Genomic DNA, 27,858 nt, shown 5'->3' on the forward strand with positions numbered 1-27,858 from the left:
TTTTTTAAAAACAGTACACGGTTTTATTTATTTTAAAATGTTTTTATTGATTTCACAGAGGAAGAGGGAGAGATAGAAACATGAATGATGAGACAGAATAATTGATTGGCTGCCTCCCGCATGCCCCCATCTGGGTATTGAGGCTGCAACCAGGGCATGTGCCCCGAAACTTCCTGGTTCATAGGTCAATGCTCAACTACTGAGCCATGCCGGCCGGGCTACTTTTATTTTTTTATTCATGGAATAAATATATATTCTTCCAAAAAGATTACTTTTAAGAAAAACTCTAATTTGGATATATAACAATAATGATAATAATTACAGCATACTTTACATATTATAATTTTTACATATATTCATTTAACCTTAGCAACATGGTGAGATGAGACTAGATATTCTATCTTAATTTTAGAAATAAGGAAACAGACTTTATAGGCATTAGTTATATCTCAGTACAGCCCTAAGTAGGAGATATGTTAAACTTAAGAAGAAATAAAATAGTAAAATGTCGAAAACCAGTACCATAAGAATGATGACTTATTCAATCACAAGAATAAAAAATTGGGAAAATATTTTCTTCCACAAAATGTGATGTGTCGATTATTTCTCATTTTTATAAATGCCTCAAAACAAATGGTTTTGTGGTTGTTTCATGCGAATGTTAAACACTATACAAAATGTACTTAAACTCCAACTATAATTGATTAGTGTCAAAAAAAAGCACAAAATGAAAATACTTTCTATAAAGATAAATTATTTTTGTAGTGTATTTTTCATTATTTCCTATCAATATATGACTTAGAATTATTGCACTTATGGTTATTTTTGTTTCCTATAACTCCTCAAAACCTCTCTGATTGGTGGTCTTTATCTTCTGCAGAGAAGACTACAGTTTTACAGCTTACGCTACCATTTCCTATTTGAAAACAGGACCTAAAGCTCATCTTCTGAACAACGAGGCACATGTTATTACTATGCAAGTAAAGAAGTCCACACAGACCTATTTAAGGGTAACTATTTTCAAATATTTAAAAAATACATTAAAGCCTATGGATGCTTTTCTTTAATTAGTACTCTCCTAAGTCCAGTTGAACATAAGAGGTAAGTCAGTGTTCTTAGAATCTGGGTATGGAAGACATAAAGTGGGAGATTTTAGACTAGCTTTTTAACATAGAGGAATTTCTAACCTCTGGAATGTGAAGACTCCATTTTAATGTCTAATTTTGTGATACACCTTGCTCTCATGGTGATCAATGTTGGTTGAGAAGTCTGCCTCTGTGGCAGAGGTTGAAAAGCAGTTGTAAACTAAGTACTATCAGGCCTGCAAAAACATGCCATATGCAATTGTGTCTAAGGACACTCTAGGTGTTCTTTATGGTTTCTCTGATGGTAGAGACCAGGGGTCCTCAAACTACGGTCCGCGGGCCACATGCAAATACAAATATTGTATTTGTTCCCGTTTTGTTTTTTTACTTCAAATTAAGATTATGTGCAGTGTGCATAGGAATTTGTTCATAGTTTTTTTTTAAACTATAGTCCGGCCCTCCAACGGTCTGAGGGACAGTGAACTGGCCCCCTGTTTAAAAAGTTTGAGGACCCCTGGTATAGACCCTTCTATTCAAGATGGGACTCATATGTGAGTAGAAATTTGAAGATAGAAAACCAGACCACTGGACACTTCAGGAGCTAACTGATATAGAAGGACAATTGAGATTATGAATCTCATGAGAAAACAAAATTAACTGAATTTTTACCCAGTGTTTGTTATTGTTTTGTAGATTGAATCATCTCAAACTTGTCATTCTGAAGGATCTGATAAAAAGAAGGAAGGAAAAAATTCGGGCAACTTCCAGAAGAAATCTGCAAACATACTTCAGCAAACTGATACTAAGAATACTGGGGCTAAGAAAAGAAAAATTGATGATGCTTGAGATGAATGTTTCTAAATTTTCCAAGAAAACAGTTTTATGCATGCATGCACCATTATTTTTGTAGCTTAAATTTTAAGACACTTTCATTAATATTTTACATATACTTGAAGCTATATTTTAAGAACTTCTCTCTAAAGTATTGAAGACTTGAGAATTTGAGAACTTTTGAAAATTTAAGAGCATGAACTGCATACATTTACAGTGTGAAATGAGGGGAAAAATAAATTTTTAATGTAAAACCCTTTAAAAGAAAAATAGTTAAGGGAGTAAGTTCACATAACTATCTTAAGCTCTTTATGCCTTGTAATTTTTTTTTTTTTTGACAGAACTATCTTTTGACAGCAGTGTTGTTGTACTGAGAATTTTACATAGGCTCATCACAAAGAGTACCCTCAGGTTATAACTGATGTAGAATCCACACAAAAAGAGTAATAACGTATCAATACTAATATTAGTAAGTAAGATGGCGTTGTCTCTATTTAAGTAAAATAAAACTAAGCTTGAAACCATAGCCCTATTTTGACATTTCATAAAGAATGGCTCTTTTTAGACCAACCTAGCTCCAAAATTAAATCCCAAGTGGACGCGTCTAAGTTTAAAGCACATAAATGAGTAACTTGAAAATTCTTACATAAGTGGTCGTGAGAGGTCAGTTTTGTGTTAGAAAAAAATATATCTGTAAGTTATCCAAACTGATTTCATCTTTAGAATTTTATTTTTAAATACTTTTCCACTAAAATCATTATCACCCGTGTATTTTTAACTTCAATGTGGTCACCATTAAATCAGTGCAGTCCTTCACATAATTGACTTGACATTTTGTCTTATTTGAAACTATGTGGTTCTTGAAATGCTCTTTTTAGTCAAAATAATCTTCTATATCAATGTTTGGATCTAGTAGATCTTCTCCATATGATGAAAGATTCATCTGGTTTAATATCAAGTTTTCAAATGTTTCTTCTAAATTGGTTTCACCAATTAAGACAGCTCCCATCATTCGTCCATTCTGCATGACAACTTTGATGTATTCTTGTCCTTTGGTACATCTCAGCATTAATTCATGATCTGAACCCAAGCTCTGTGCATTGTATTTTCCCAGCAATACAACCTATAAATATACATGTAGGGATAAAAAAAGTTATTCTAGTGAGTGCCTAAAAGGAAACATAATAGGCACTTATTTTGTGTTATGCCAGAATGGCCAGCAGAAAAATCTGTTCACAAAATTTTACAGCTAAAAGCATCATTGGAACAGGTTCCAAAAAACCCCCAAACATTTGAATGGTATGTATTTATTTTACAGATGATAATGCCATACAATCTACATTCTACATGACCATTAAAAATATCTAGTGAAGCCCTGGATGAGTGGCTCAGTTGGCTGGAGAGGTGTCCCGTACACCAGAAGATTGCGGGTTCGTTTCCCAGATGGCACATACCTAGGTTGTGGATTAGATCCCCAGTTGGCATGTACAGGAAGCAATCTATCGATGTTTTTTTCTCTCTCTCTCCCCCCCACTCTAAAATTAATTTAAAAAACATGTCCTCGGGTGAGGATTAAAATATCTATCTATCTATCTGTGGAATATACAAATATGTAGAATATGGACCACATTAGCCTGGAGTCATGATTTAAAGATTTAATAAGGAACTGAGATCTTTCATGACAAATTATTTAATTTCCCTGAACCTTGTATGTGTGTGTATTTGTGTATGTTTCTCCTTATCAGTAAATTAGGAACAAAAACTAGCCTCAGACTAATGTAAAGAGGATTAAGATATGTATGGAAAATAACTTGGTTCACTCTTGAGTATGACAGCTATTAGTTTCCTGCACAAAGAAATAATGAATCTCAAATAAAAATTAGAAATGCACCAGTAGGGAACAGTCCCTGTAAAGTGTAAAACTACAGTGGGAAGGGAGGTAATGATTATCAGATAATTAGGAATTAAGATCAGCAATAATACCAAGTATTGATTTGCATAAAATAAGAAAATATTTTTTTCTTGGTAAAATGATTAAAACCATATGAATTTGTATTCAAGCAAGAAAATCTGATGATTATAATCAGTTACTAACAAGTAGAAAAAGGCACTAATTTGCTTATCTATCTTACCTTATAGTTAAAAAACTTTGTTACATGAGCAAAAAGTTCGAAGCTGAAATCCATGTCAATGGACTCTCCTAAACTAGCTGCAGTCATGCACTTCGCTGCGTACCATCCCATCTGTCTAGCCTGGGTCCACAGCCTCATCTGAAATAAAAAATGTAATGCAGTATAACTTTTCATTATCATTACTTGAAAAATGTTATCACTTAACCTTGTAACATTCCTTCATGGAGTTCAATGTTTGACAGTCCTTGAGATTGGTTAGGTCTAGATCGGTTAAATTGGTTAGATGTTTGTTGGGTCATCTTTGCCATAGAAGCAATCCCCATCCACACTGATTGGCATTTGATTTTGGTATCTGATAATTCTACCTAAATACTGCTTCAAAAATCAAATATGACACCAACTTTTACATTTCAATAAATTTTCTATTTAAAAATTTATTTCAGGTTACACCAGATGATAACATTTTAACCAGTTTCCACTTCAGAATAAATTTCTCATCAGCATTAATAGAGATGCCAAATTATCACTGAAAAATTTGTTTCTTCTCCTAACCCTCATCTTGGTGCTAAGACCTACCCTGCAATTTACCTCAGTGGGCAGACAGATTTATCACTTGGTGCCTAACCCCAAGACATCATTTCAGATCTCAGCAAGTGATTCTGGGAAGTCATTTAAAATTTTCTACAGCAGTATTAACTTCTTCTGTATTCTGTTTTTACTGTATTTCTACAAATTTTTGGGATTTTCTAGTATAACAGAACACTGGCCTTGGAAGTCAGTAGATCTGCATATCAACTGTACCTATTTAATTTTTCTGAGCCTCAGTTTCTTCACTTGAAATATAAACATATACCACCTCCTCCTTGCTATTGGGAAAATTAAATAGGTTAGCCTATAATAAGCAATAGTACCCTTATACCCCTATGTGTTTGTGTAACTAATGCTGTCTTTTTGTGTGTAAATATAATACCACAATCATGAATATAAGCTTCAAGGATTTCTGACAGAAGTGATTTTTTTTTTAAATTCAGTCTTCTCCATGTAAACAAATTAGGGTTAATGAAGTAAGAGGCAGTCTCTGGTAAAGAAGCAGAGTAAACTGAGCACGGTAAAACCAGGGGATGGCTAAAGACAGTGGCCTACAAAATTGCTCTGCTGGACTATTACCTAACTGATGTATTCCTGCTTCAAAGTCTCTTAAGTTTGCATCATGGACTATGTAAAACAATTACTAGTGTACTTACTGCTTCTGTAAATTAAGAGATGGGATCTATTAAGATTTACTCAAAACAAGAGACATCTATTTATTTTTAGATATTTCTTTCTTCTAATGATGCACATTGAAGATATGATTTATCCTAGAGGGTTTTAAATGTTTGTTTTTTTAAGTCCCCCAAACTCCAATTCCTACTTGAGAGTTTGTGACAGATATGCCACATAAATGACATACGATGACTGTAGAGAAAACTGAAAACAAGCTAGTTTGAAGCATTTTAGAAGCTCTCTTATCACTCATGTTATAGCTCTGCTGTACATAAAAAACAACACACAAACCAATGAAGCTGCCTCTTGAAAAACATCTAGCTTTTCCAATACTTCACACTCCATAGTTAATCTGAATGAATAATATCGCTACTTGTGGAGCTGGTCTTTCACCGAGGGAGGCACTGACTGGTTCTTTTATCTCTAATATCTACCCATCTTTACTGCTCCTAAGACAACTTCACCTATAGCCACGGAGTATCTTCTCTAGTATTTTTGGAAGTAGGCAGCAACACGTGAGGGCAGGAGGAAGTCTAGAGCCAGGTGGAAGCAGCTGTTAGGCTAAAGGCTGAGCAAGGCTGTTCACTACAGGAACATTTTTTTTTTTTTCAGTAGTAATTCCCATAGGACAGAACACGGTCATCAGGAACAGAATGCTTTATCTATATGGCTTATAATCTCTGAAACTTCGTTTTTTTAGTATAAAGCTGTACTGTACAATATGGTAGCCACTAGCCATATGTAACTATTTAGATTAATTAAAAGTAAGTAAAATTTAGTTCTTCAATCACATTAGCCACATTTCAAGTGCTCAATAGACACATGTGGTTAGTGGCTACCTGACTGGAAAATACAAAAGTACAGAACATTTTCGTCATCATAGACAGTTCCACTGGACAGTGCTGATAAGCATCTGAGAATGAAAAAGTAACAGCACTTCACTCCTTTTAAATTGAAAGATATCTCTTTATTCTATCACTATAATTCTATCACTCACCAAAAGGGAAACATTCTGATTTTTTTTTAATGTCACAAAAACCTCTATGATAGCTTCCTACTTAAAGTAGGAGATTTGGAAAACCAGAAAGTTGGATTTGCTGGTAGCAACTCCTTGTTTTCAGATGGAGTCTCTGAAAAAACGTGATCATGTATGCGGCTTACCTGCTGCCAGAATGGGCTGGGTTGCCAGGAAGCAGTACAGATGTCACCTGCAGCATAGATATCAGGAAGGGATGTGTGCATATGATCATCCACTCTCAGGCCACCGTCTTCTCCTAGATCAAACTAAACAATGTTCCTCATAAGCATAAACGGTAAGAAAAATGAAACATGACTTCATTCTAAAGTAAAAGAACAAGTAAAATTTTTACATCATGATTTGCTGATCTTTAAAGAGAAAGTGAAAAATAGCTGAAAGTTTAGGCAACTAAGCTGAATTACCAGGGAATCAAATTCCTCATAAGATGCAAACTCACAAAATTCTGAGAATTTCAATATCAAAAATGCCCAGTAACCATACAACTAACCCACTCATAATTACAAGAATATTCCTCCGTTTTTCTAGGCTTCAAATGCTAAAAAGAAAATAATTATTAAGAGTTTTTTCAAAATAGCACTTTTAAGAATTCATGTGGTATCAGTCTCTTACCAATATTTATATAAATAAGTTATGCATTATGTCACATCAATAATGACACCTATGCTGGAATGTTAACTGCTTAAGAACTTTAAGCAGTAAAAAAGTATTGCAAATCACCTGGCCGGTGTGGCTCAGTGGTTGAACATTGATCTAAGAACCAGGAGGTCACAGTTTGATTCCCAGTCAGGGCACATGACCGGGTTGCAGGCTCAATCCCCAGTAGGAGGCGTGCAGGAGGCAGACAATCAATGATTCTCATCATTGATGCTTCTCTCTCTCTGTCCTCTGAAATCAATAAAACTTTATTTTTAAAAAAGTATTGCAAATCAAGATATGAATATAAATTAAATTCTTTTTAGTCATTAAGTTACAGTTTTATACTAACACAATGAATGAGAATTAGAGCTTAATAAATAATACTTTAAAAATATGTGTAGTGGGACCAAAAATTTCACCTTACATTGTTGCCACAGAGAAAAGGTTCTATATTTGGTGTAACTCCTGTAGCACTGACAATGAAATCACAGCCATATATCTTTTCGTTGGTCAGCTCCACATACACAGGCCATATCTCTTTAAAAAAAAAATTTATTCTCAAATGTAATCACCACCAACTGTTCACAACATTATGTGAATATAATAACTAGAACAAGGAAAAATAAAAAGGAAGGCCGGAGATGACTTTAAAACAACATCCCTTAATATTTTGCATAAGGCACATCTGTTAACATAATTTTTAATACAATTAACACCATCGCCTTGTTTTGGGTATGATTACAAAACTATGGCATTCTAAACGTTTTCCCTTCAAATTTAGACACAAATCTAACCAAGTAAATTTAAATTGGTAATCATCTTACAAATTATTTCTTTAAAAATCTTTATTAATAGAGGATGTTCCTCTGAGAGTTTAGTCCAACTAGGTTACTCACTTTTCAATGTTTTCCCTTACTATTCATACTCAAACTTTCCCTTTTCCTATGGAAGAATTCAAAGAATTTAGAACTGGAATATCATACACTAGGCTTGGCTGAGTGTTTTTCCTCAAATGGCAGTATTCTCACAAGAGTGGAACTGTGTCTTAGTTAGAAATTTATACATTTTCAGTCTATTTGATTTTGGGGAAGTCACTTCACCTCTGAGATCAGGTTTTTAGTTTTAGTTTTGTTTTGATCTGCAAGATATTCTGATTGACTCACAGGGTTATGACAGTCAAAACACAGTGAGTAAAGCCCTATACAATTTATTAGAAAATTTTAAGTTAGTTATAAAAATAAAATGACTTATTAAATTATCATTTATTTTTACTTTTCATGTTTAAATTTTATATGGCAGTCTGAAGTTGGTTTTTAATCTATATATATAAAAGCCTAAGTGACACTTAGGACCGAAAGACCGGAACGACCAGTTGCTATGACGTGCACTGACCGCCAGGGGACAGACGCTCAACGCTGGAGCTGCCCTGTGGTGGTCAGTGTGCTCCCACAAGGGGAGCGCCACTCAGCCAGAAGCTGGGCTCACAGCTGGTGTGCGCAGCTGCAGCGGTGGGAGCTTCTCCCAAGCTCCCAACTCTGTGGCATCCCTACCAAACTGCGTTGGCAGGCGCAGTGAGCCTGGGCTCCACCCTGGCTGCCTGACGCTTGGCGTACTGCTACATCCCCCAAGGGGTCCTGGATTGCAGGAGGGCGAAGACCAGGCTGAGGCCCCCCTCCCCCACTTACACACACACACCCAGGCCTCTAGTATAATAATAAAAATTAAGCTGCTTTCCTTTTAAATAAGCAGTTAAATATCTTTTTATTTTATCACTTACCTTTATCAGTTGTAACTAACTCATTTTGATGGTCTCTTGGAAATGTCAAGGACTTTTTCTTAGAGATTCTAAATTCCTTCTGAAGATAGATATTCTTTACTTCACACATAGTTTCAATGTGAATCTTATGAGAAAACTAAAAGAGAAATATTTTATTTAGAATCCATCAATTAACCTTTAAAATATTGAAGTGCATCTGAAGTAACTTTTGAGAAAACATTAATTTAAAATAGGACAGGTGTTTTCACTATGGTCTGTGTATGGCAATCTCCACTTCTGGGGAGTTAGAAAGGCAGAGAGTGAGTGTTAGATGAATTTAATATTCACCTACCTTTGGTGGGCATGTAGGCCAACTCCTTTCTTAGCACTATGGATTTTAAGTAAAGGGACCTAGCAATTCTTTGATTACATATTTGTAACCAGTCTTAAACAAAAAGGGTTCAAGAATTTAAAATTGCATTTAGACATGTTTAATTAGTATATGAAAACATACCTCTCTTGTTCCTTTAAGATTTAAGCCTTCATGCCAATCAGGTCCCAAGGCACTGCCTACATTACCAGCATTAATTTTGGTTTCTGCTTCCTTTTTCTTTCCTGAAGAGATAAACTCAATTCAAAATTCAAATGATATAAAAATAAATATCTGCCAGGCAGATAATTATGCTTGTTCTGCAGCTTTTAGGCAATATAATGATTCTCATGCATAAGTACATACCAAATGATGAAACAAAGTCACCTGTAGTAATAATTTTATTTATTTTAATATTTTGTGATGTAGAGATATAAAATGGATAATCTTTCAATTGAGTATTGACTATAAACATAATGTTTTTGGGATGTTATATTCACTGGTTAATATGAAGGGTAAGAATGTTAGCCAACAGATTTTGAAAATGTTGTCAGTTTTTGGGATGCCCTAAACTTACAAAATTCTTAAATTTTACAAACCATTATGTGTTTGTTTTTTTAAACCTCTATAAACTAAAAAATCATGAAGCTTGTATTTGCTTTCAAACTCACTGCATTTTTATAAAATTACCTTAGGTCTTGTCTAGTTGTAGCATCTGTTTACAAAGATGCAGATAGACTGGTTTATTTAATTCACTTTAAATTTCGTTTTAATTATACATATTTTTCATAAAATATATAAATTCTAGAAAATCTAAAAAGTCATATAAAGATACTAAATTCTTAGCACCCAAATATATTTTGCTAAATTTTCTTATAGTCTTTTTCTATATGGTTAAAAAAATAGAAATTTATCTGTGAATTAATGAGTCAGATTCTGTATTTACCTTCAGTTGTATATCTGGTTCTTTTATGTGCAATTTTAGCCTCTGGTTTTTCAGCAATGAGCTTTGAGGTCAAGAATTCAGCTGCTCCTGCATCGAAGAAAGTATTCCCAATAGCCTTATCTTTAATGGCCCAAATTACTTCACAACCTTCGACTTCATACCTAAAAGGAATATTAAAGTTACTTAAAGCAATTTCAAAAGTATGAGTAGAAATCTTTGTACTTGCAAATAACAATTCTCTCCTAAGGCACAAGTAAAGAAAGTATTTTGAGGCAAACTCAGAAAAAATGATTATAAGGAGGAGTGTAACACTCAGGATAAGAGTTAAAGTAGAACAAATAACAAAAGGAATGTAACCAGTTTACCAAGAACATGTAAGAGACAAATATATATACTGGATATCAGGTAAAGTTTCATTACAATAAATATCATTTCAAAGTGTTCAGTTTCTACAACATAGTTATCATTTAATGTCCACAGTGTCCCAGGAGTGAGAAATGCTTTATATGGTAATAGTGTAATCGATGATGGATGGATGGTACACAGCTACCATACTGAGAATAGTTGACTTCTTTGGTAACAGACATTTTATGTATTCAAAGAATATTACAGAAGGAATAAGATCAAATGTTGTGAGAATTTGAACATTTTTAAGGTAAGAAAGCATTTCACTGTAAATAATAATAGTATTAAGTTATAGTTTTGGCGATACGTGGAGAAAATTTGTCATGTGTACTAAAAATTTGAAGCCCCCCCCCCCCCCCCCACATCTGTGCCTCCTCCCTTAAGGCCCAGTCTAGTTTTGATGCTCTAGTTTTTCCTCTGCATTTCTCTGCACAGTGCCACAAAATTCATAATGACTGCCATTCCTGGTATTCAGGCAACTGAAGAATTCTTATAGGCTTTCAATGGGATTCATCCTCCTCGAAAAAAGAGGGGCAAAAACATAGTCTGAGAGTTGGAATGGATGAAATTGAGCAAAGACAGGGCTTGAGCAGATTCCTTATTTTAATATAAATTTGTCCTATCTGTAATTGGACCCAATTTTCTAGTCTGCTATTTCATGTCAGCTATCTGCTCGAAGATAAAATCACAAAGAAAGTGAATTAATGCTCTGTAGACTACAAGAGGAGTCTTCAATGATTTTTGAACTTGAAATATTTTAAAATAATATTTCATATTCATTAATGTGTTCACATAACAGGATGGGTATAAGCAATAAAAAGTGGTGGGGATTATGACTAGAAATCTCTAAAGGTGTACACATTCAGATTCTTTTTTAATATAGTACATGCTTATAAAACATTAGAGTCTCGGTGCATGGATTGTGCACTGATGGGGTCCCTCGGCCTGCCCTGCAAGGGATAGGGCTGAAACCAGCTCTCCAACATCCCCCGAGGGGTTCTGGATTGCAAGAGGGCGCAGGCCAGGCAGAGAGACCCCACTGGTGCATGATCGGGGCCAGGGAAGGATAGCGGGAGGGCTCCAGGATGTGTCCGGCCCATGTTGCCCAGTCCCGATCAGACGCCAGCAGCAAGCTAACCTACCGGTTAGAGCGTCTGCCCCCTGGTGGTCAGTGCGCATCATAGCTACTGGTGGAACGAAGAGTCAGGCACGTTTCATATTAGGCTTTTATTATATAGGATTATATAGGATGGTTCAAATCTAGCCAGTTACCAGTTAATGACCCTTTGAGACCTAAAGCACTGCCTAAACTCATGTTTTCTGACAACATTTCTGCAACTATGAATCCCATGAAAGCTAAAAAAAAATTAAGTGGATTTCTGTTCTTGAAAATACATTTAAAACAATATTATCTTTGATTTTTAGGATAACAAGATCTTTTCTAGTATGCCAACAATTGCATGAATCACAGAGCAATTTTTAAATATACTTACGCTAATTCAAGTGCGATACCACCATTCCCTATGATCATTATTCTTTTAGCATTCGTAAGCTGTTTCTGAAATTCCTATATTAAAAAGAAAATGACACAGGGTTTTGTATAGTGGGCAATAGTGGAAACAAGAGGCTTCTCTAATAATAAATCTCACTTTCCCACTCTTCCGGGATGCACCCTTCCAATTAATAATATAAATTCTCCTCTACATTTCACCCTACACTGCCTTTACAGCAATGCCTCTCCTGATTTTCCTTGTTTTTATGTCATTAGAGTACTACTTCAGAATTTCAGCAGGAGGCCCTGTCTTAGTTTACTAAATTCTCAACTATTTGACAAAATCAATTTACTAACATAACATTGATCTATATCCTAGATACAGGATTCTTCCTCTTCTAGTTCCTCAGTTGATACTGTCTGCAGTCACTCAGCACTTAAAACTTGCAGGATGAGAGCCACAGCAGCAAAGTGATTAAGAGCACAAATGCTAGAGGAACTGGTCCTAGCAGTTTACTAACTGGGAATGATGGACAAGTTGCTTATCCTCTTGTACCTCACATTCAACTATAAATGGAATTAAGAAGTGACTAAATCTCGCCCTAGCTGGTTTTGCTCAATGGACAGAGCGTCGGCCTTCGGACTGAAGGGTCCCAGGTTCAAATCCGGTCAAGGGCACATGCCTGGGTTGCAGGCTCAGTCCCCAGTGGGGGTAATGCAAGAGGCAGCTAATCAATGATTCTCTCTCATCATTGATGTTTCTATCTCTCCCTCCCCCTACCTCTCTGAAATCAATAAAAATATTTTAAAAAAAAGAAGTGACTAAATCTCAAGGTTTCTGTAAGCATTAAGTAAGATGATGTAGATAAGGCTGTTAGGAGTAGCAGACACATAATAATGTCTATCATTTATTTAAAAAAATGTTATTACCATTATAAGGCAGCTAATTACTACCACCACCCTCTCTAAAAAGACCACAATGTACTTGGAGAAAAGCCAGTGGGTCACTCTTAGGAGACGTTCAAAAGTAGAGAATAGTACCATTGCTTCAGGATGATGTCTGAATAGCTCAATTCCTTTGCCTACTATGTCAAGTTACCATTTCTCTTAAATTGACCCCAAAACTTATTGTAATATTCAATAAATAACCACTGAAATTGACTTCTTGAAATTTCTACAACAATAAAACACCTTAAGTTAATTTTAGTTTGTCTTTCATTGAGGGAATAGATAATTCAAGAAAGATCTGTAAAGAGTACTGGACATGGAGATGAACGGCATGAGTCTAAACTGTACTTCTAATAGTTTAATAACTACCTTAGTAATGATAAATTACTTAGTCTTTCTATTTCAATGACCTATTTGTAGAGTGGCAGTAATGACTGTCACACAGAATTATCATGACGATTCAATGAGTTTTTGTATGTTGAGGGCTTCGCTGGAATACAGTTATGAATGTAATCTTTGGTCATATGAATCCCAAAAGGTTTACCAAAAGATAACCAAGTTCTAGTTTTCTCTAAATTCCTAATTATTTAATTAAGAATAGCCTGAAAGTAAACTATCAATTTTCAAGGACACAAAATATTATTACGTAAGTGTAAAATGATCATCTCATGGGACAGAACAACAAGGAACTAGAAGACAGAGTATTGTGATTTGAAATCAGGAAGAACTTCTTGGCAATAAGGCCAACACACCCTGAAGTAAGTTATCAAAAGAAGGTGTATAAGGTTCCACAATAGAGTTTCACCTTACTGGGATAGTTATCACTTGAGTAGAACAATAAACTGAGTGACTTTTCCAGTTTTAGGGTCTGTCATGATTCTGTACCACAAAGATCTTCTGACTATTAATTTCTTTGCTGAAGAGTAAGTTCTGTAAGTTTTGGATATGCTTTATTCTTTTGGGGAAAAGATCATTATATTATTTAGGTCACAAATCATATATTCCCAATCACAATAATAAGTGTGTGCATAATATAAGCTGTACCCTTCAGCAGAGTCATTAAATTTGGGACATCAATAGCAGAAAGAACACAGAACATCAGCATGAATAAAAAACAAGATAAATTATCAACTAAAAACAAATTAAAATTGACAATAATAGAACCTTATAGCTACTTTCTGGTTTACGGGCTACAAAACAAAAACCTCCCTTCTGCTCCTACAGTTTAGGAATTAGCATTGTAAGTGAAACACTTTCATTCAAATGTAGCAAAAGATGTCTAAGAAAAAAATCTTCGTGTTATTCGCCAGGACCCAACCCCAAAGTATTACCTGAGCACTATCTGTATCACGAATTCCTAATACATAAGGATTTCCTTCACATATCAACTTTGGTTTAGCTCCAGCACACAGACAGAGTTTCTTATATACATGCTGACTGCCATCTTCTGTTAAAATGCACTGTAAAAACATAGAGCAATGAAGGGGCAAGAAGCATTTATATGTGGGTACAATTTCACTTTAAACATTCAAAAACACAAAAGCAAAAAGTATATTAAGCTTGCTTCTTGGTGGCAGTCAATATTTTGTCCCAGTAAATACAAAGCTAAGTAAGCATAAGAATACATTCTTCAATTCAGTGATTCTTAATCATTTTAGGGCCATGAATTATTTTGTGAGTCTGATGAAAACTAGCCTTTCTCCTAGCAAACTATACGCTCTTTGGGGATTATATTTTCACCTAAGTGACAAACATGTTAAACTTAAATCCAGCATGTACGGGCTTTAAATAATTTATATTAATTTTAATAACCTCAATGAGTCTAAAACACATATTAGAGATCCACTGTTTCTGTTTCTTAATATTGAAGAAAATCTACAGATTAGCAGCAGCATTTAGAAAGCAGACATACATGAGAGATGCTGGACTTTGTTAGAATGGTTTAGGGGTTAACTTTTGTGCCATGTGTGTGAATTACAAAACTTGGCAAATCATAACATAGCACTTATTACCCATTGAGACATTTGTCACCCATGTTAACTCTTTAGCTGCATAACAAATATATAAAATCAATAACCCAAAGTGTAATCCATACAGACATTTCGTGCAAGTTTTCCTTCATATAATCTGGTTAGAATTTTATATGACAAATTAGTTATAGGTATTGACCAAATTTAAAAAATAAATTTTCATTTCGTTTCTATGAAAACAAACACAAAAGCTCTTTATTAGCTACTGTTAAATTTTTGGAGAAAATTAGAATTTTTCTAATTCACTAAAGAATATAAAGGATAAGAGAATGCAGACATGCTAGTATACCTCATGTGGGACAGTTTTCAAATGGTAATGGGTAGCACTCTGATTCATTCAAATGTCCTAATGTAAAAATTTCCTCACAACTCATTAGTATACTTTTAAACCTACTTCAATTTGCAAATTAATTCACGTGGATGTTACAATGAGTAAGTACTACCACTATAAGTATTAGAAACTTACTCTGGTTTTTGGATTCAGATTTTTCATTCTTTTCTCATAAAATTCAGTACTTTTTCTTAATTTCTTTTTCCTGTCAAATGTGGTGTATGTGTTTTATCCCTAAGGGAGAATTCATAAATTAGAGCTGCTTTTGAGAAACAAATGCAAACTCTACTTTACATCTTGCCTAAAGCTCATTTGAGGATATTGTTAATCACCTGATAACATCCTTTTCTGAGACTGCCTTATGCCTCACACTGCCTTGGTTTTGGCCTTTATCATTTTGGACTATTGCTAACCCCTTCGAATTTGGTTGCTGGCTACTAGTCACTTACTCATTCTTGACACTGCTGTCAGATATATCTTCCTCTTCTTTTTAAAATCTTTACTGAGATTATTATATATCTTCTTAAAAGAACTTCTATTTCATCATCCCTGCCTCTGCTTAAAATCTCTTTACTATTTTTCCATTGATTAGGAAATGAACTCAATTTCTTAGCTTGACATAAAAAGCTCTTCACAATCTTATTTACTTATTTCTCAGGCCCTGTCTGCCAATCTCCTTTACTTAGCCCCACCCAAATCCCACTGACCACCTCACGGTTCCACATGCCCCTTTTCCTTTCTTTTGGTCTTTGAAGATGCAATCTCTTCCTGGAATGCCCTTTTCCATCTATTAATTCACTAACTATTAATTCACTCATATTTTAAAACACAGCTCAAATATTACTCAATCTGTGAAGTCTTCCTAAATATCTACTAGCAGAGCTTTGATAATATTTCAATGACTGTACTTTTCACATGTCCATATAATTATATGTATGCATGTCTATATTCCCTATGACACTGAGAGCTTACAGGAATAGATTCCTTATATTATTGCTTATTCCTTACATTATGGTGCCTACCACTTAATATAGTGCCCAGAAAACAGTGGACACTTTATAAATGTTAATGCTAATTTGAAATATAAAACTTAAAGGCAAAACTAAACTAATTACACAATCCCAATAAACTCACAAAAGAGTGTAAATTATTCTAGTAATGGAAATCAATGTCACAAAATTTGCATGCTAGGGACTTCGGTGGTGGTATAGGTGGGTTCGAAGGAAGTCAGGCAAAAACCTCACCAAGATTTAACAGAGCAAAATGTCATTAAGGAAAAATTCTCTTACATGTTCTTCACTCTTCAGTTGCTTTACTCCACATTCTATAACTTTAATGTTGGGAAAGCGGTTTTCTAACATGGTACTTGGTTGTTCTTCAACATCAAACTCTTCCAATACTTTAGAAATCTGTATTAGATCAAAGAGGTAAGAATATATGTTAAAAGCTTTTTCAAGAATTCTAATAAAAATAGTTCCTTTTTTTAATAATTTATTTTATGTTCATAAAACAAGAAAGTTGGTGAACTACACAAAATACAGTGGAAAGAAGGCTAGATTCGAATTTTAAGACTAGAACTCAAAATACTAGTCCTACCACTCTTGGGCAAGCCTGTGAGGTCACTGCCTTAGTTTCCTAGACCATTCTTCTATCACACTATGACACAAATAATCTTAGACTCCTATTATAATGTTATGACATGTGTAATATAAATCTGTGGAACTACAAAGTATTCTGAGATGCTTATTACACATCTGCAATATTAACTATCTACAAGTGTAAACTTGGCTCAGAAGCACTTCTGATTTGTAAATACACATGCACACACATATTTATAATAAAAATATACACACGTATATATTTGCATTCATATTTAGATTTCATAGCAATTTTCCCCAAAAGAACCTTATTTTAAATTTTCTAAAAAGTAATTAAAAATGGGAGGGAAATGATAGGAGGAAAAAAAGAGAAGACTAGAAATTCAATATCATTCTGGGTGCTTTTGGTATTCAATCTGAATTAATTCTAAACTTTGAACTACAATTCTGAAATGAACATCCAAAGAACATCTGTCATTTTAAAAAATTAAAATAGTACAATTACACTACCTACTATGCAAGTTACTGAAATTTTTAAAAATTAATAGTAAGAAAGTTATACAAAGGTTCTTACCTGCTTGAAATTTGTAACTGCTTTAATAACAGGAGAAGCTGTTACTAGAAGAATCTCTTCTGACGGAAAGTGAATTGCCAACTTATAAAAAAAAGTAGGAAAAATATGATAAATAATTTTAGTTATTATTATAGATGGCATGGTGAGAAAGGGATAGTGCAATTTTAATAAAGTTATTAACCTAGGAAACTAATCATTGTTCCTCATCTAAAGTTTCCATTATCCTGAGTCTTGTTCATATTTATGGGATAGTGATGAGTAGTGTTCAATACTTGGTACTGATTAAAATGAGTAATACATTTATACTAAATACTAACAAAGATCTGAATAAGGAAAGTGGCATAAAGAGGTATTCCTTATTTACTTAACCTATTTTATATGCCAATTTAAAGTTATCATGCCGAGGGTAAGGAGAAATTACCTTCCTAATTAACAGTTAAACCAACTTCTGTTTATTGTAAACTTTGTCATTTGATCACGTTACTCCATTGCTCAAAATCACCTATTTGTAAGTTCCTGGTAAATTTTTAGCATGACTTATAAGATCCTTTATGATCTGGCCCCTGCCAACCTTCCCTGGCTTCATCTCTGGTCACCTCCCCCAAGCACCCGGTGCCTTAAGTTTTGCTGCTCCCAGAGGATGCTAGGCTTCACCTGAGGTTTACTGTCGCTTCCCTTTGGAACATCTGTCTTTTCTCGTTTAGATGGTGAACTTTTACTCATTGTTCTAAAAAGTATATCTCCGTGGAGAAAGGATACCTCTTCCCTCATTTACTCCCTACCAACTCAACTGGCAGCCCTAAGACAGCACACACACCAAGGAAATGATTTATGTGCATGCCTCTTCCACTAGGCTGTGAGTCCCTAAAAAGGTACCAGGCTGTTTATATTTGACTAATCAGCCCTTAGCACAGTGCCTGGATCATAGGTGTTGACTTGGTGAATAAATGGAAAATACACCTTAAGATTAAAAGATTAAAAGTTTAGCCCAGCTGTGATGGCTCAGTGGATTGAGAGCCATCCCATGGACCAAGAGGTCCCGGGTTCGATTCTCAGTCAGGGGACATGCCGGGGTTGCGGCTCGATCCCCAGTAGGGGGCCTGCCGGAGGCAGCAATCAGTGATTCTCGCTCATCACTGATGTTTCTCTCCCTCTCTGAAATCAATCTATCTATCCATCTATTATCTATATATGATTAAAAGTCTTGAACTTCTTGTACCATTTCTTATTACTTCTGAGATTGTTTCTATCAAGATAATTTAGTCCCTTCTGGAATACTAAAATACACATAGGTGTAGATATATAAATGGTCTCATTATTCACTATAAGCGGGAAAGCGTCCCCTAGCTGCATTCCGCATACACCTTGCGGGCTGTTTTGGAAACGTTCCTAGAGATGAAGTACCTTCCATCTTGGGAGTTCACAGTACAGGAAAGGTACGTGAGGGTGCGGTGCACCCAGGGCCTGCGCCAGGGAAGTGGACCGCAGTCGTCTACCGACAAAGGCGGCTGAATCTCCTCACTACGTCCTTGCTAGTCACAAGGCCTCGGGTCGGCTCGGACAGGACTAGGCCCAGGCCCGGGTCCCAACGCCTAACAACTAGCTCTCTCCCCTCGCCCCCCCCCCCCCCCCCAATCGGCCAGGCGCCTCCGGTGAAGCCTGCGAGGTACCGAGGACACCAAGGGCCACCGCGCAGTCTCCAATACCTGGGAGCAAGCAGGAGAGAAAGCGGGGGTGGGGATGGGGGGGAGAGACCAGGTAGAAAGACCGGACGGGGGAGGGAGCGGGGAGGAGCCCGAACGCCGCCGCCTCCGGGGTCCAGGAGGGCGCGGAGCCGCCGGTCCGCCCGCCCGCCCTACCTGCTCCGCACAAGAGACGCCCGCGATGCCACCGCCCACCACGACGAACTTCCCCGCCGTCGGGGGAGGGCGCGCGACCTCCATGTTCCCAGACTGCTGAGGGCTCGCGGACTGCAGCCGGGGCGCGGCGGGAATTTGCCTTCCCGGAGAAGCCGTGGGCCGGGACCGCCACTTCCGGTGTCTGACCCTGGGAACCAGACCTACGGGTGCCGAGCGGTTCACACTTAGCCCCTCCGCCTCTTGGCCGCGCGCTGCGCGCTCCAAGCACGGAGGCGTCCACTTGTTGCCGGGCTTGGTGTGACGATTTTTACAGCTGAATGTAGTTTTCCAACGTACATGTGATAAAGAGAAGATAGAAAACAAAAAATAAAGAAGATGGGTGGCCAAAAGAAGCTTGGCGAAGTGCCTAAAACAGACCAATGATCTCACGAGGCAGAGCGTTCTTAAAATAAAGGAATTGCTCTGATATTCTCGCAGGGACCATAGAGGGTTCTTGGGAAACGCACTCATCCTTTCCCCCCAGCAAATTCTGAAAGTGCATTCCAACCTAACATAGCATCCTCTGCTGTCGGACCATCTAGCTAACCACGTCTCTTTGCCGTTAGCTGAATGGGGTGCGGGTGCCTGTGACCCGACGCCCGGGCTGCAGGTAAAGCTCTCCCTCCACATGCCTCTCTCGAAGTCTTCCTCCCTTTCCCTAGGGGCAGGGACCCAGGCCAGGACTGTGAGTGTGTTGGAGCTGGCAGGGGTGGGGGATTGTTTCCTACTAGCATGCATACAGCTTTCTCCAAAAGGACTCTTATTGCACTCTTCCGCAATTTATCAATGGATTCTTCCCTTTCCCTTGTATAGCCTCAAGGAATATGATAGGCTAATGTTGGAAAAACCAGTTTTATAATCTCTTAGCACTCGCCTATTTTCTGATCTTTCAGCAGGGTCTAGTTACTCTAGTACGTTGTGTTAAAGGCATTGGGGTAATTGGTTCCTATTATATTGTTATCAGCTTTTTGGAACTGAACAAACTTAAAAAATCACTTTTAACTCCACGGTATACCGTTTTTGTTCTATAAATATCAGATTCATGCCCTTTAGAAAACTGGAGGCATTTCTTAAACTATACCTCCACATCCCAAAATTCAATGTATCAAGTCCTGCCAACTCAGAAGTGTTCCTCAGTTTCCTTATTTTAGTTTTTATTGTGACTGCCCTACTTTAAGCCTTCTCCCCCCACTTGGACTATTAAAAGAGGCTCCTCATAGGCCAGTGATGGTGAACCTTTTGAGCTCGGCGTGTCAGCATTTTGAAAAACCCTAGCTTAACTCTGGTGCCGTGTCACATATAGAAATTTTTTGATATTTGCAACCATAGTAAAACAAAGACTTATATTTTTGATATTTACTTTATATATTTAAATGCAATTTAACAAAGAAAAATCGACAAATAAAATGAGTTTGCGTGTCATCTCTGACACGCGTGTCATAGGTTCGCCATCACTGTATAGGCCCTCCTTCTTCTGTCCTCTGCTTCTGATGTACTCCTGTGCTACCCTAAGAGTTGTCTTACTAAAAGGGAAATGTGGTTGCTTTTCCTCTTCACCACTTTTCCTTCTGGCATAATCCCAGTTTCCTGAATACATCCAGGCTTGTCTCTTCCATTCCAGGCTATCTTGTCCCACCAATAGAAATCTGTGAATCTATGAACAGCAAGCTCAAATGCTACCTTCCCCATCATTCTCAAGCAGAAATAATCATGTTTATAGTACTTTACTGCATTCAAGAATGTTTATTGTGTTAGAGTTGGGTGTGTCCCTATTGAGCTTCCTCTTTGAGGAAAGGGAGTGTATTTTATACACTTTGGAATTTCTTGCCTCTATTCCCAGCACTTAGCACAGTGACTTACGTGGTATACACTTAATGTTTCTTGAGGCTTTGGAATAAGCATAGTAAACTCAATCTTATAAAGTCTGGGCCCTCATTGTATGGTTACATCCACCAATTTGAGGTATAAATTGGCCTTATGAAATATTACTATTACTGTTCTTTCTTAAATAGTTTGCTATAATATTTTTAAATCAGGTTGTTCTGGGCAGATAGATGTTATAGTTATCCCACAGAATGACGATATACCCAAATTTTGGTTTGGATGTAAAGATTTGATAAACGTGCACGCGCGTGTGCGCGCGCACACACACACACACACACACACACACACACCATGAGGTGAAGAAAAGATTTATTACTTACATAATGATGTTTTCTGGACTTTCTGGAGAGAGCAGGGCAATCTTTCAAGCTGATCCAGAAATGGTCTGTGAGAGCAAGGAAAGGAGACCAACTCTGCTTTTATTATGATTAGGGGATCAATCTAGGTGAGTGTTCTGGCACCTGTGGGCCCAGACATATTGTGGTTTGAATTTCCTGCCAGTGCCAAAGGTGGGTGTTATGCCCAGATTTCAAGATTCCCAAGAAACCACATCAGGGAGCCAGCCAATCCGATGCAAAAGCATAAGAATCTGTATTTCAAGCTAGCTTGAGCTCTCCATCCATCAGACTCACCGACACATCGGCTAGCCAAGTGGCCAAGAGACAGAACCCTGCCTAGAGACGGGTTTTAAAGGGGGGATTGGAGTAAGGGGAGGAGAAAGGACTGTGCTCTGCTGATTGGCCAGGGGCAAGTCGATGTCTTGTTCCTGGGTGTGGCTAGCAGAGTCTTAGACTTCCGGGAAGAAGCTCCTTGCCAAGCACGTGGCCAAGGTAAGATGGAGGATGTAGCCCTTACCCTGGGGCAAGATGGAGGGTGTAGCCTTTACCCTGGGCAAGGTGGAGGGCCTAGCCTTTACCCTGGGGCAAGGTGGAGGGCCTAGCCCTCGCCCTTTCAGTGGGCACACCCAAACTTTCTCAGTGTGACCCTACATGGAGCAGAAGGAGAAAGAGTGAGGCTTGTAAGCTATCAGCAAACATAAAAAATGGAGTCAGGCCCTTTATTATAATAGGCAGCCTTCCTCTTGCAGTTGCCAACTCTATCTGATAGGCTTATAAAGTCTCCAACCTCTTCCAAAGCCATGCAATGGAGTTTCATAGTTCAATTTCCGTTTTAATCTATATCACCAGAAAACACTCTTATTAACTTATAAGCACACACAGGCAAATATAATGTATTTTTATTATCCAATTTTTTTCTATTATAGAAAATTGGGAATTCTCTTTTGCCTTTAAAATTTTTTGTCATAATTAAAATTTCTTAAAGATATCTTTGACAGTATAAAGTGTTTTTATAACACAATTTTTATATGCTTTTCTGTCTACTCTATAAAGAAAGACTATTTTGGACCTTATAATAGCTTTCATACTATTTTTGAATAAAACATTTATACTTATATTCCATGGCATTTATTTGTTAACTGCTATATTTCCCACATATAAAATTGTTATGACAGCACTTGAATAATTATTATTTAATTATCTTGATACTTAATTATTTACCATTTTAGTGCATAAGGCAACATTTTAATATTCAGTACATTGAAAATTAGAGAAATTCAGATTGTTTTCATAAATAAAAAATATTTTCTACAGCTAGTTATTATACTGAGGGACTAGAAAGGAATGACACTTTGTATTTATACTTTTTGTTTATTGAAATCATTTGTATTTCCCATAAAATAAATGAAAGCATAAAGAATGCAAAGCATGTATCCTACTAGAAGAGAAAAATGTTAAATTATGGTCTCAAATGGGTGTTGCTAATTTATATAAATATTGAAATTAGAAATAGGTTGCACCTCTTAAAGAATTTTATGTTTAAAAATTTTTAAAAATTATGTTGTTTCAAATAATACTGCAAATACTGCATTATCCATCAACTTGTTTCAAGTTCACATGAACCCAAGATAGATTTACATGAAAGTTTAACTAAATTTCTCCTTTTTAGTCTTGAAAATATGTGTAGGTTTACATAAGACTTTAGAATTTTAGCTGTCAAAATGATTTTTAATAAATTTATTTGTGGTAACAACAATAATACATATTGAGCATGCTTGCCCAAATACATCAAGCTATAAATGAAAAGAAAGTCTCATTTTAGCATTAGTCTTGGGAGATACAAGTGTAAGCAACTTCTGGTTTGCTTCAGGTCATATATTGTATGTATCACATTTTGAAGAATAGCTGTTTAAAAAAACATTTTGTAGAACACAAAAAAATGTTGTTAGTAATTATGTCTGTGAAATTGCATTCCAGAGAGAAACTTTTCCCTAAGGAAGATGAAACATTTGTCTAAAGAGACACATCAGCTGGCTGTGCTATGATTCATTTTTGATACCTTTGAAGAAATCTAGTTTTATCAGTTATCGAACATTTACAGCATCTGGTGTTTGTAGAGAAACTGGTCCTATCTTTTGTCCCAGTCATCTGCCCTGGGATTCTACACTATCTTTTCTGTATTTAGCATGCTTTCATTGAAAAGGAATGTTAATGTCAATTATCAGATTGCCAAGATTTATGGAATCATAATGTAATTAATTGCCTTTCTCACTTTAGAAGGCAATTTAGAAACGTGTCCAAACATTTTACAAACCTAATAATATTGCAAAGCACGAATAATTCTTTTTAACAATATTCCTACTTTTCTTTTTATATCTCCAAGTCGTTTTTCTCTTTTTCCTATGATAACTCATTTTCTTTCCCCTCCCGCTTAATGAGCTTGTTTCTGATGTTATAGGTTGGCTCAACGAGATAGACCACCGACTCAGAATTTAAATTTGAAAGCCGTTTATTAAGCTGGCCAGCTGACCACAGCCCGTACCTTCCCCCTCTGGGAAGCCTCGCGGCATGTGGCAAAGAGCAAGGGTGCATTATGATTTTTATAGCAAAACAGTGTTACCTTAGAAGCTCACAGAAAGTTCATAAGCACAAAAAGGGGGGGTAAACAGAGTCACACCTGACTGGTCTAAGACAATCTAGCAATTTTTCTTCCATGGTTCCTAACCCTGCAACCCCCCTCCATACGTCAGTCCCTCCTCCCGGCACATACACAATCCTCATATCCTGGCAACACAATTCTTCCTCATACATCCCCCTCCCTCCGAGCACATTCAATTTCTCATGTCTTATTTCCTCCCCTTAGCACATTCTGTAGCATTCTGTAACCCTTCCATGCCGCAGTCCCTCACCCTAGCACACTGAAAGCTCTATTCTCTCTTTTTTTAAAAAAATATTTTTATTTATTTCAGAGAGGAAGGGAGAGGGAGAGAGTGATAGAAACATCAATGATGAGAGAGAATTATTGATTGGCTGCCTCCTGCACGTCCCCCACTGGGGATTGAGCCTAAAACTTGGGATTGTGCCCTGACCAGGAATCGAATTGTTACCTCCTGGTTCATAGGTCAATGCTTAACCACTGAGCCACGCCAGCTGGGCTGAAAGCTCTATTTTCAACTGGTGATTTTCAACTGGTGTACGTACCATGGCACACTGATGTGGTGCAAGAATTTTTAAAACATGCAGTACCTGGCTATTTAGTCAGTGGCACTGACCTCTTTTCCCTTATTGTCAAGTAAAAAAAAAAAAAAAAAAAAAAAAAAAGACAACAGCCAATGCAACAATAGCCATCCACTGTGAATGAATCAAAATTATACCTATGTCTTTTGTCATATCAGCAAAACATATATTTGGTGTGCGGCCGAAGTTTAGTAATTGGTTTTTGTGTTCTAAGAAATGAAAAAGGTTGGAAATTGCTGTGCTATGAAGCTCTTTCCCCTTTCTATACTGCCTTTATCAGCACATCAGCACCTAGTTGCCCATCAAATATGCGTTCTTTCCTTCTTCCTTACTAACAGAATCTCAGTTTTTGTTTGAATTGATGATGTGCTACTTAAAATACCTGTTTTTCCCCCCAGACACTTTGGTAGCTGAAATGGCCACGTGACACAGTTCTGGCTAATGACTGAGTGGAAGTCAGCCAGGGCTTTGTGGAAAGCCTTTGTTCTGATTCAGGTACTGCCAGCTCCCCCTTTTCTCTTCTCCCTGTCTGGAAGGTGGATGTGAGATTAGGGGCAGAGCAGCCATCTTGACACCATAAGATCACAGGTATGAAGATAAAGATATATTTGCTAATGATGTGGAGGGGAGAAGATGAAAGGGTCCTTTTCTAAAGGCTTAAAGGAGCCACTTTTTAAATTCTGCATTTCCTACCTCCAGACATCTTGTTGCCTGAGACAAATTAATCTCTATATGTTTAAGCCACTATTACTTTTCTGTGCCTATCGCTTAATAGAATCCTAACCTAGCCCTCTTTTATTTAATTACATAAGGACAGAAATATTTTATTTACCCCATTTCATCATATCTTTAAGCCATATTGATTCCTAGTGCTCATAATTATTTCCCTTCAGTGTGCTATTTGAAAGTGTATAAAACTGAAGGCAACATTCTGTATCATTTGGAAAGTCAAGTGAATTGCTTTCAGTTCAAAGGAGTTCAGTGAGTCACTGCGGCATTTCTCGCTGTGATTTATCTGCAACATTTTGCTGTAGGCATGTTGTGACTTTTAATTTGGGATCTTGCTAACAGTTTGATTTCCTCATGCCATTCCCGATCACACTGGTGTCAAGTCAATTCATCGCTTCTGCAAATCCAGCCCAAATTCATCTTTTTATAAATTTACTTTGTGAGAGGGCATGACTTATTTTATCAAACATAGATTTCTATTTGCCACTCTTTCTATATTGAGGTTGCTTAGCAGTGAGTAGGAAGTAGGCCCCTGTTCAGACTAACACAATAACCTGTGTGTATCTGTGTGTATGTCTACATTTAGATCTATATTTGCGTGTCTATATTTATAGTTAGATCTGATTGAGATACCAAATCATTGTATAAATATAACTGTTACCAAGGCAATGGCTTTGTTTTCCTTCCCATCATCATGGATTCTGTTTAATAATTTAATGTGGTAAATTTCTAATTCTGAATAGATTCCTTTAGTTTCATAAAAGTTTGTATTAATCAATATTAGCCAAGCACGCTCAGTAAGCATATTTTCCTTTTGTACTGAACAATATAATAAAATGAATTAAGAAAGGTTATACAAATACAAATCAGTATGACCATTCTAATGTCATTTGAAAGTCTTCAAATTGTTAATTTTCACTCGTTTATTCATTTAACAAACATTTACTGAGCACCTTCTATGTGCCAGACATTGTTTTAGGCACTTGATATATATATCAGTGAGTAAAACAAACAAAAATTTCTACCTACCAGGGAGAAACAGACAATAAAATAAACAAATAAATGAATATGGTTGTGTGTTACACAGGGCTAAATGTATGGAAAACAGAACAAGAAAAGTGGGGTCAATAATATGTGTGGAAGTGTGCTGTTTACAATTTAAATTAAGGTAAGACATGAGGAGGTGAGTTAGCCATGTAAATGTCTGGAAGAAGAGCATTATAGGCAATGAGGGAGGGACAAGGTGGTGGGTGATAAGAGGAAAGGTCCTAAAATGGGAATGTGCCTGGCATGGACAAAGCTTTGCAAAGAGACCATCTGGCTGACGCAGAGTACCTGAGGGGGAAAGAAGTAGGATTTGAGGGGGGAGAGTATCAGAGAAGGAGTGGACAGACTTTGTAGACATGTAAAAACGTTGGCATTTATTTAGTCTGAAGCGAGGAGTAGAGCTTTGAAGATAAAAGTGATATGCTCTGAAGACAAGGTCAAAAGCAGAGAGACAACGTGCAGCAGGTGAAGGGAGATGGTGGCTTGCATCAGTAAGAAGTATTTGGATTCTGGCTCAATTTTGAGGAAGAATCAACAGGATTTGGGGCAGATGACCACATAATTTTTATCATCCATAGTAGACATTTTGAAAGCTAGAAAGGGATGCTGTTAAATATTACACCAAGACCAGAGACATAAACCAGAACTGTCCTGGAGAAAACTGTACATAAGATTATAGTCATTAGTGATCTTGTAAGGAATATTTTTTACCTTTGCAGAATAATTTATTCTCTTAAATCCAATCAAGTCAGGCTTTGCCCCGGTAATCCACAGAACTTTATCCATTTTGCAATTGTTTATCCTAGGTCACAATAATGTGATCTGAACAAAATCAGCATTAAGTGCTGGGAGATAAATACTGGATGAGAAAAAGAAGCAATTATTGCTCCAAAGTTTTCAGGTTAGTAGCCAGAAGGATGATAGGATGGTAAGCCATCCACTGAGATGAGGAACCCTGCAAGTGGAATAGAGCACTTTTTTTTTTTTTTTTCGTGGGGAGAGGGGGAAAAAGGGAAGAAGAGTGTTGTTTTGCATATGTTGAGTTTGATATGTTCTATAGTGAGAGACCCAGCAGTGATACTGAATTGTCACGTATCTGAAGTTCCGTAGTAATGTCTGGGCTGGATATCTCTCTTTGGGAACAGTCAGCCTGTAGGGCATATTTAAAAGGCCATTAAACTAGATGAGATCACAGAGGAAGATACGTATAGATGGAGAAGAGAAGACCAAAGACTGAATGAACCATGGGACATTCCATTGTTGGAAGATTATGCAGAAGATGAGGGTCC

General features: G+C 36.8%; 2 protein-coding genes across 4 annotated transcripts in view; one reads left to right on the top strand and one right to left on the bottom strand.

Annotated features, from left to right (window-relative positions):
• Positions 1 to 2,442, top strand: part of RECQL (RecQ like helicase) — a 30,504-nt gene extending 28,062 nt beyond the window's left edge. Inside the window, exons 14-15 of the mRNA XM_070410601.1 lie at positions 881 to 1,010; positions 1,779 to 2,442. Of these exons, the coding sequence (XP_070266702.1) occupies positions 881 to 1,010; positions 1,779 to 1,931 (283 nt within the window). The 3' untranslated portion in view covers positions 1,932 to 2,442. The remainder of the gene's footprint in view (positions 1 to 880; positions 1,011 to 1,778) is intronic.
• On the bottom strand, positions 47 to 19,475 carry PYROXD1 (pyridine nucleotide-disulphide oxidoreductase domain 1). 3 transcript variants are annotated; one of them, XM_070410602.1, is made up of 12 exons: positions 19,296 to 19,475; positions 17,437 to 17,517; positions 16,554 to 16,673; positions 14,235 to 14,363; positions 11,957 to 12,030; positions 10,059 to 10,219; positions 9,257 to 9,357; positions 8,764 to 8,899; positions 7,411 to 7,523; positions 6,473 to 6,595; positions 4,049 to 4,186; positions 47 to 3,039 (listed from the first exon to the last, which is right to left on the bottom strand). In XM_070410602.1, exons 1-12 carry the CDS (start codon positions 19,377 to 19,379, stop codon positions 2,791 to 2,793), a joined length of 1,509 nt encoding a protein of 502 aa, XP_070266703.1. In that variant the 5' UTR covers positions 19,380 to 19,475; the 3' UTR covers positions 47 to 2,790. The 3 variants fall into 3 exon arrangements, with proteins under 3 accessions (XP_070266703.1, XP_070266704.1, XP_070266705.1); XM_070410603.1 differs by lacking the exon at positions 4,049 to 4,186; XM_070410604.1 differs by lacking the exons at positions 17,437 to 17,517; positions 19,296 to 19,475 and adding an exon at positions 15,400 to 15,498 and having other exon boundaries at positions 16,554 to 16,641.
• Between the last annotated feature and the right edge of the window lie 8,383 nt (positions 19,476 to 27,858).

The sequence above is a fragment of the Myotis yumanensis genome, unplaced genomic scaffold (assembly GCF_028538775.1).
Source record: "Myotis yumanensis isolate MYYU_CA2020_CCGP unplaced genomic scaffold, mMyoYum1.0.hap1 SCAF_3, whole genome shotgun sequence".
Lineage (NCBI taxonomy): Eukaryota > Metazoa > Chordata > Mammalia > Chiroptera > Vespertilionidae > Myotis > Myotis yumanensis.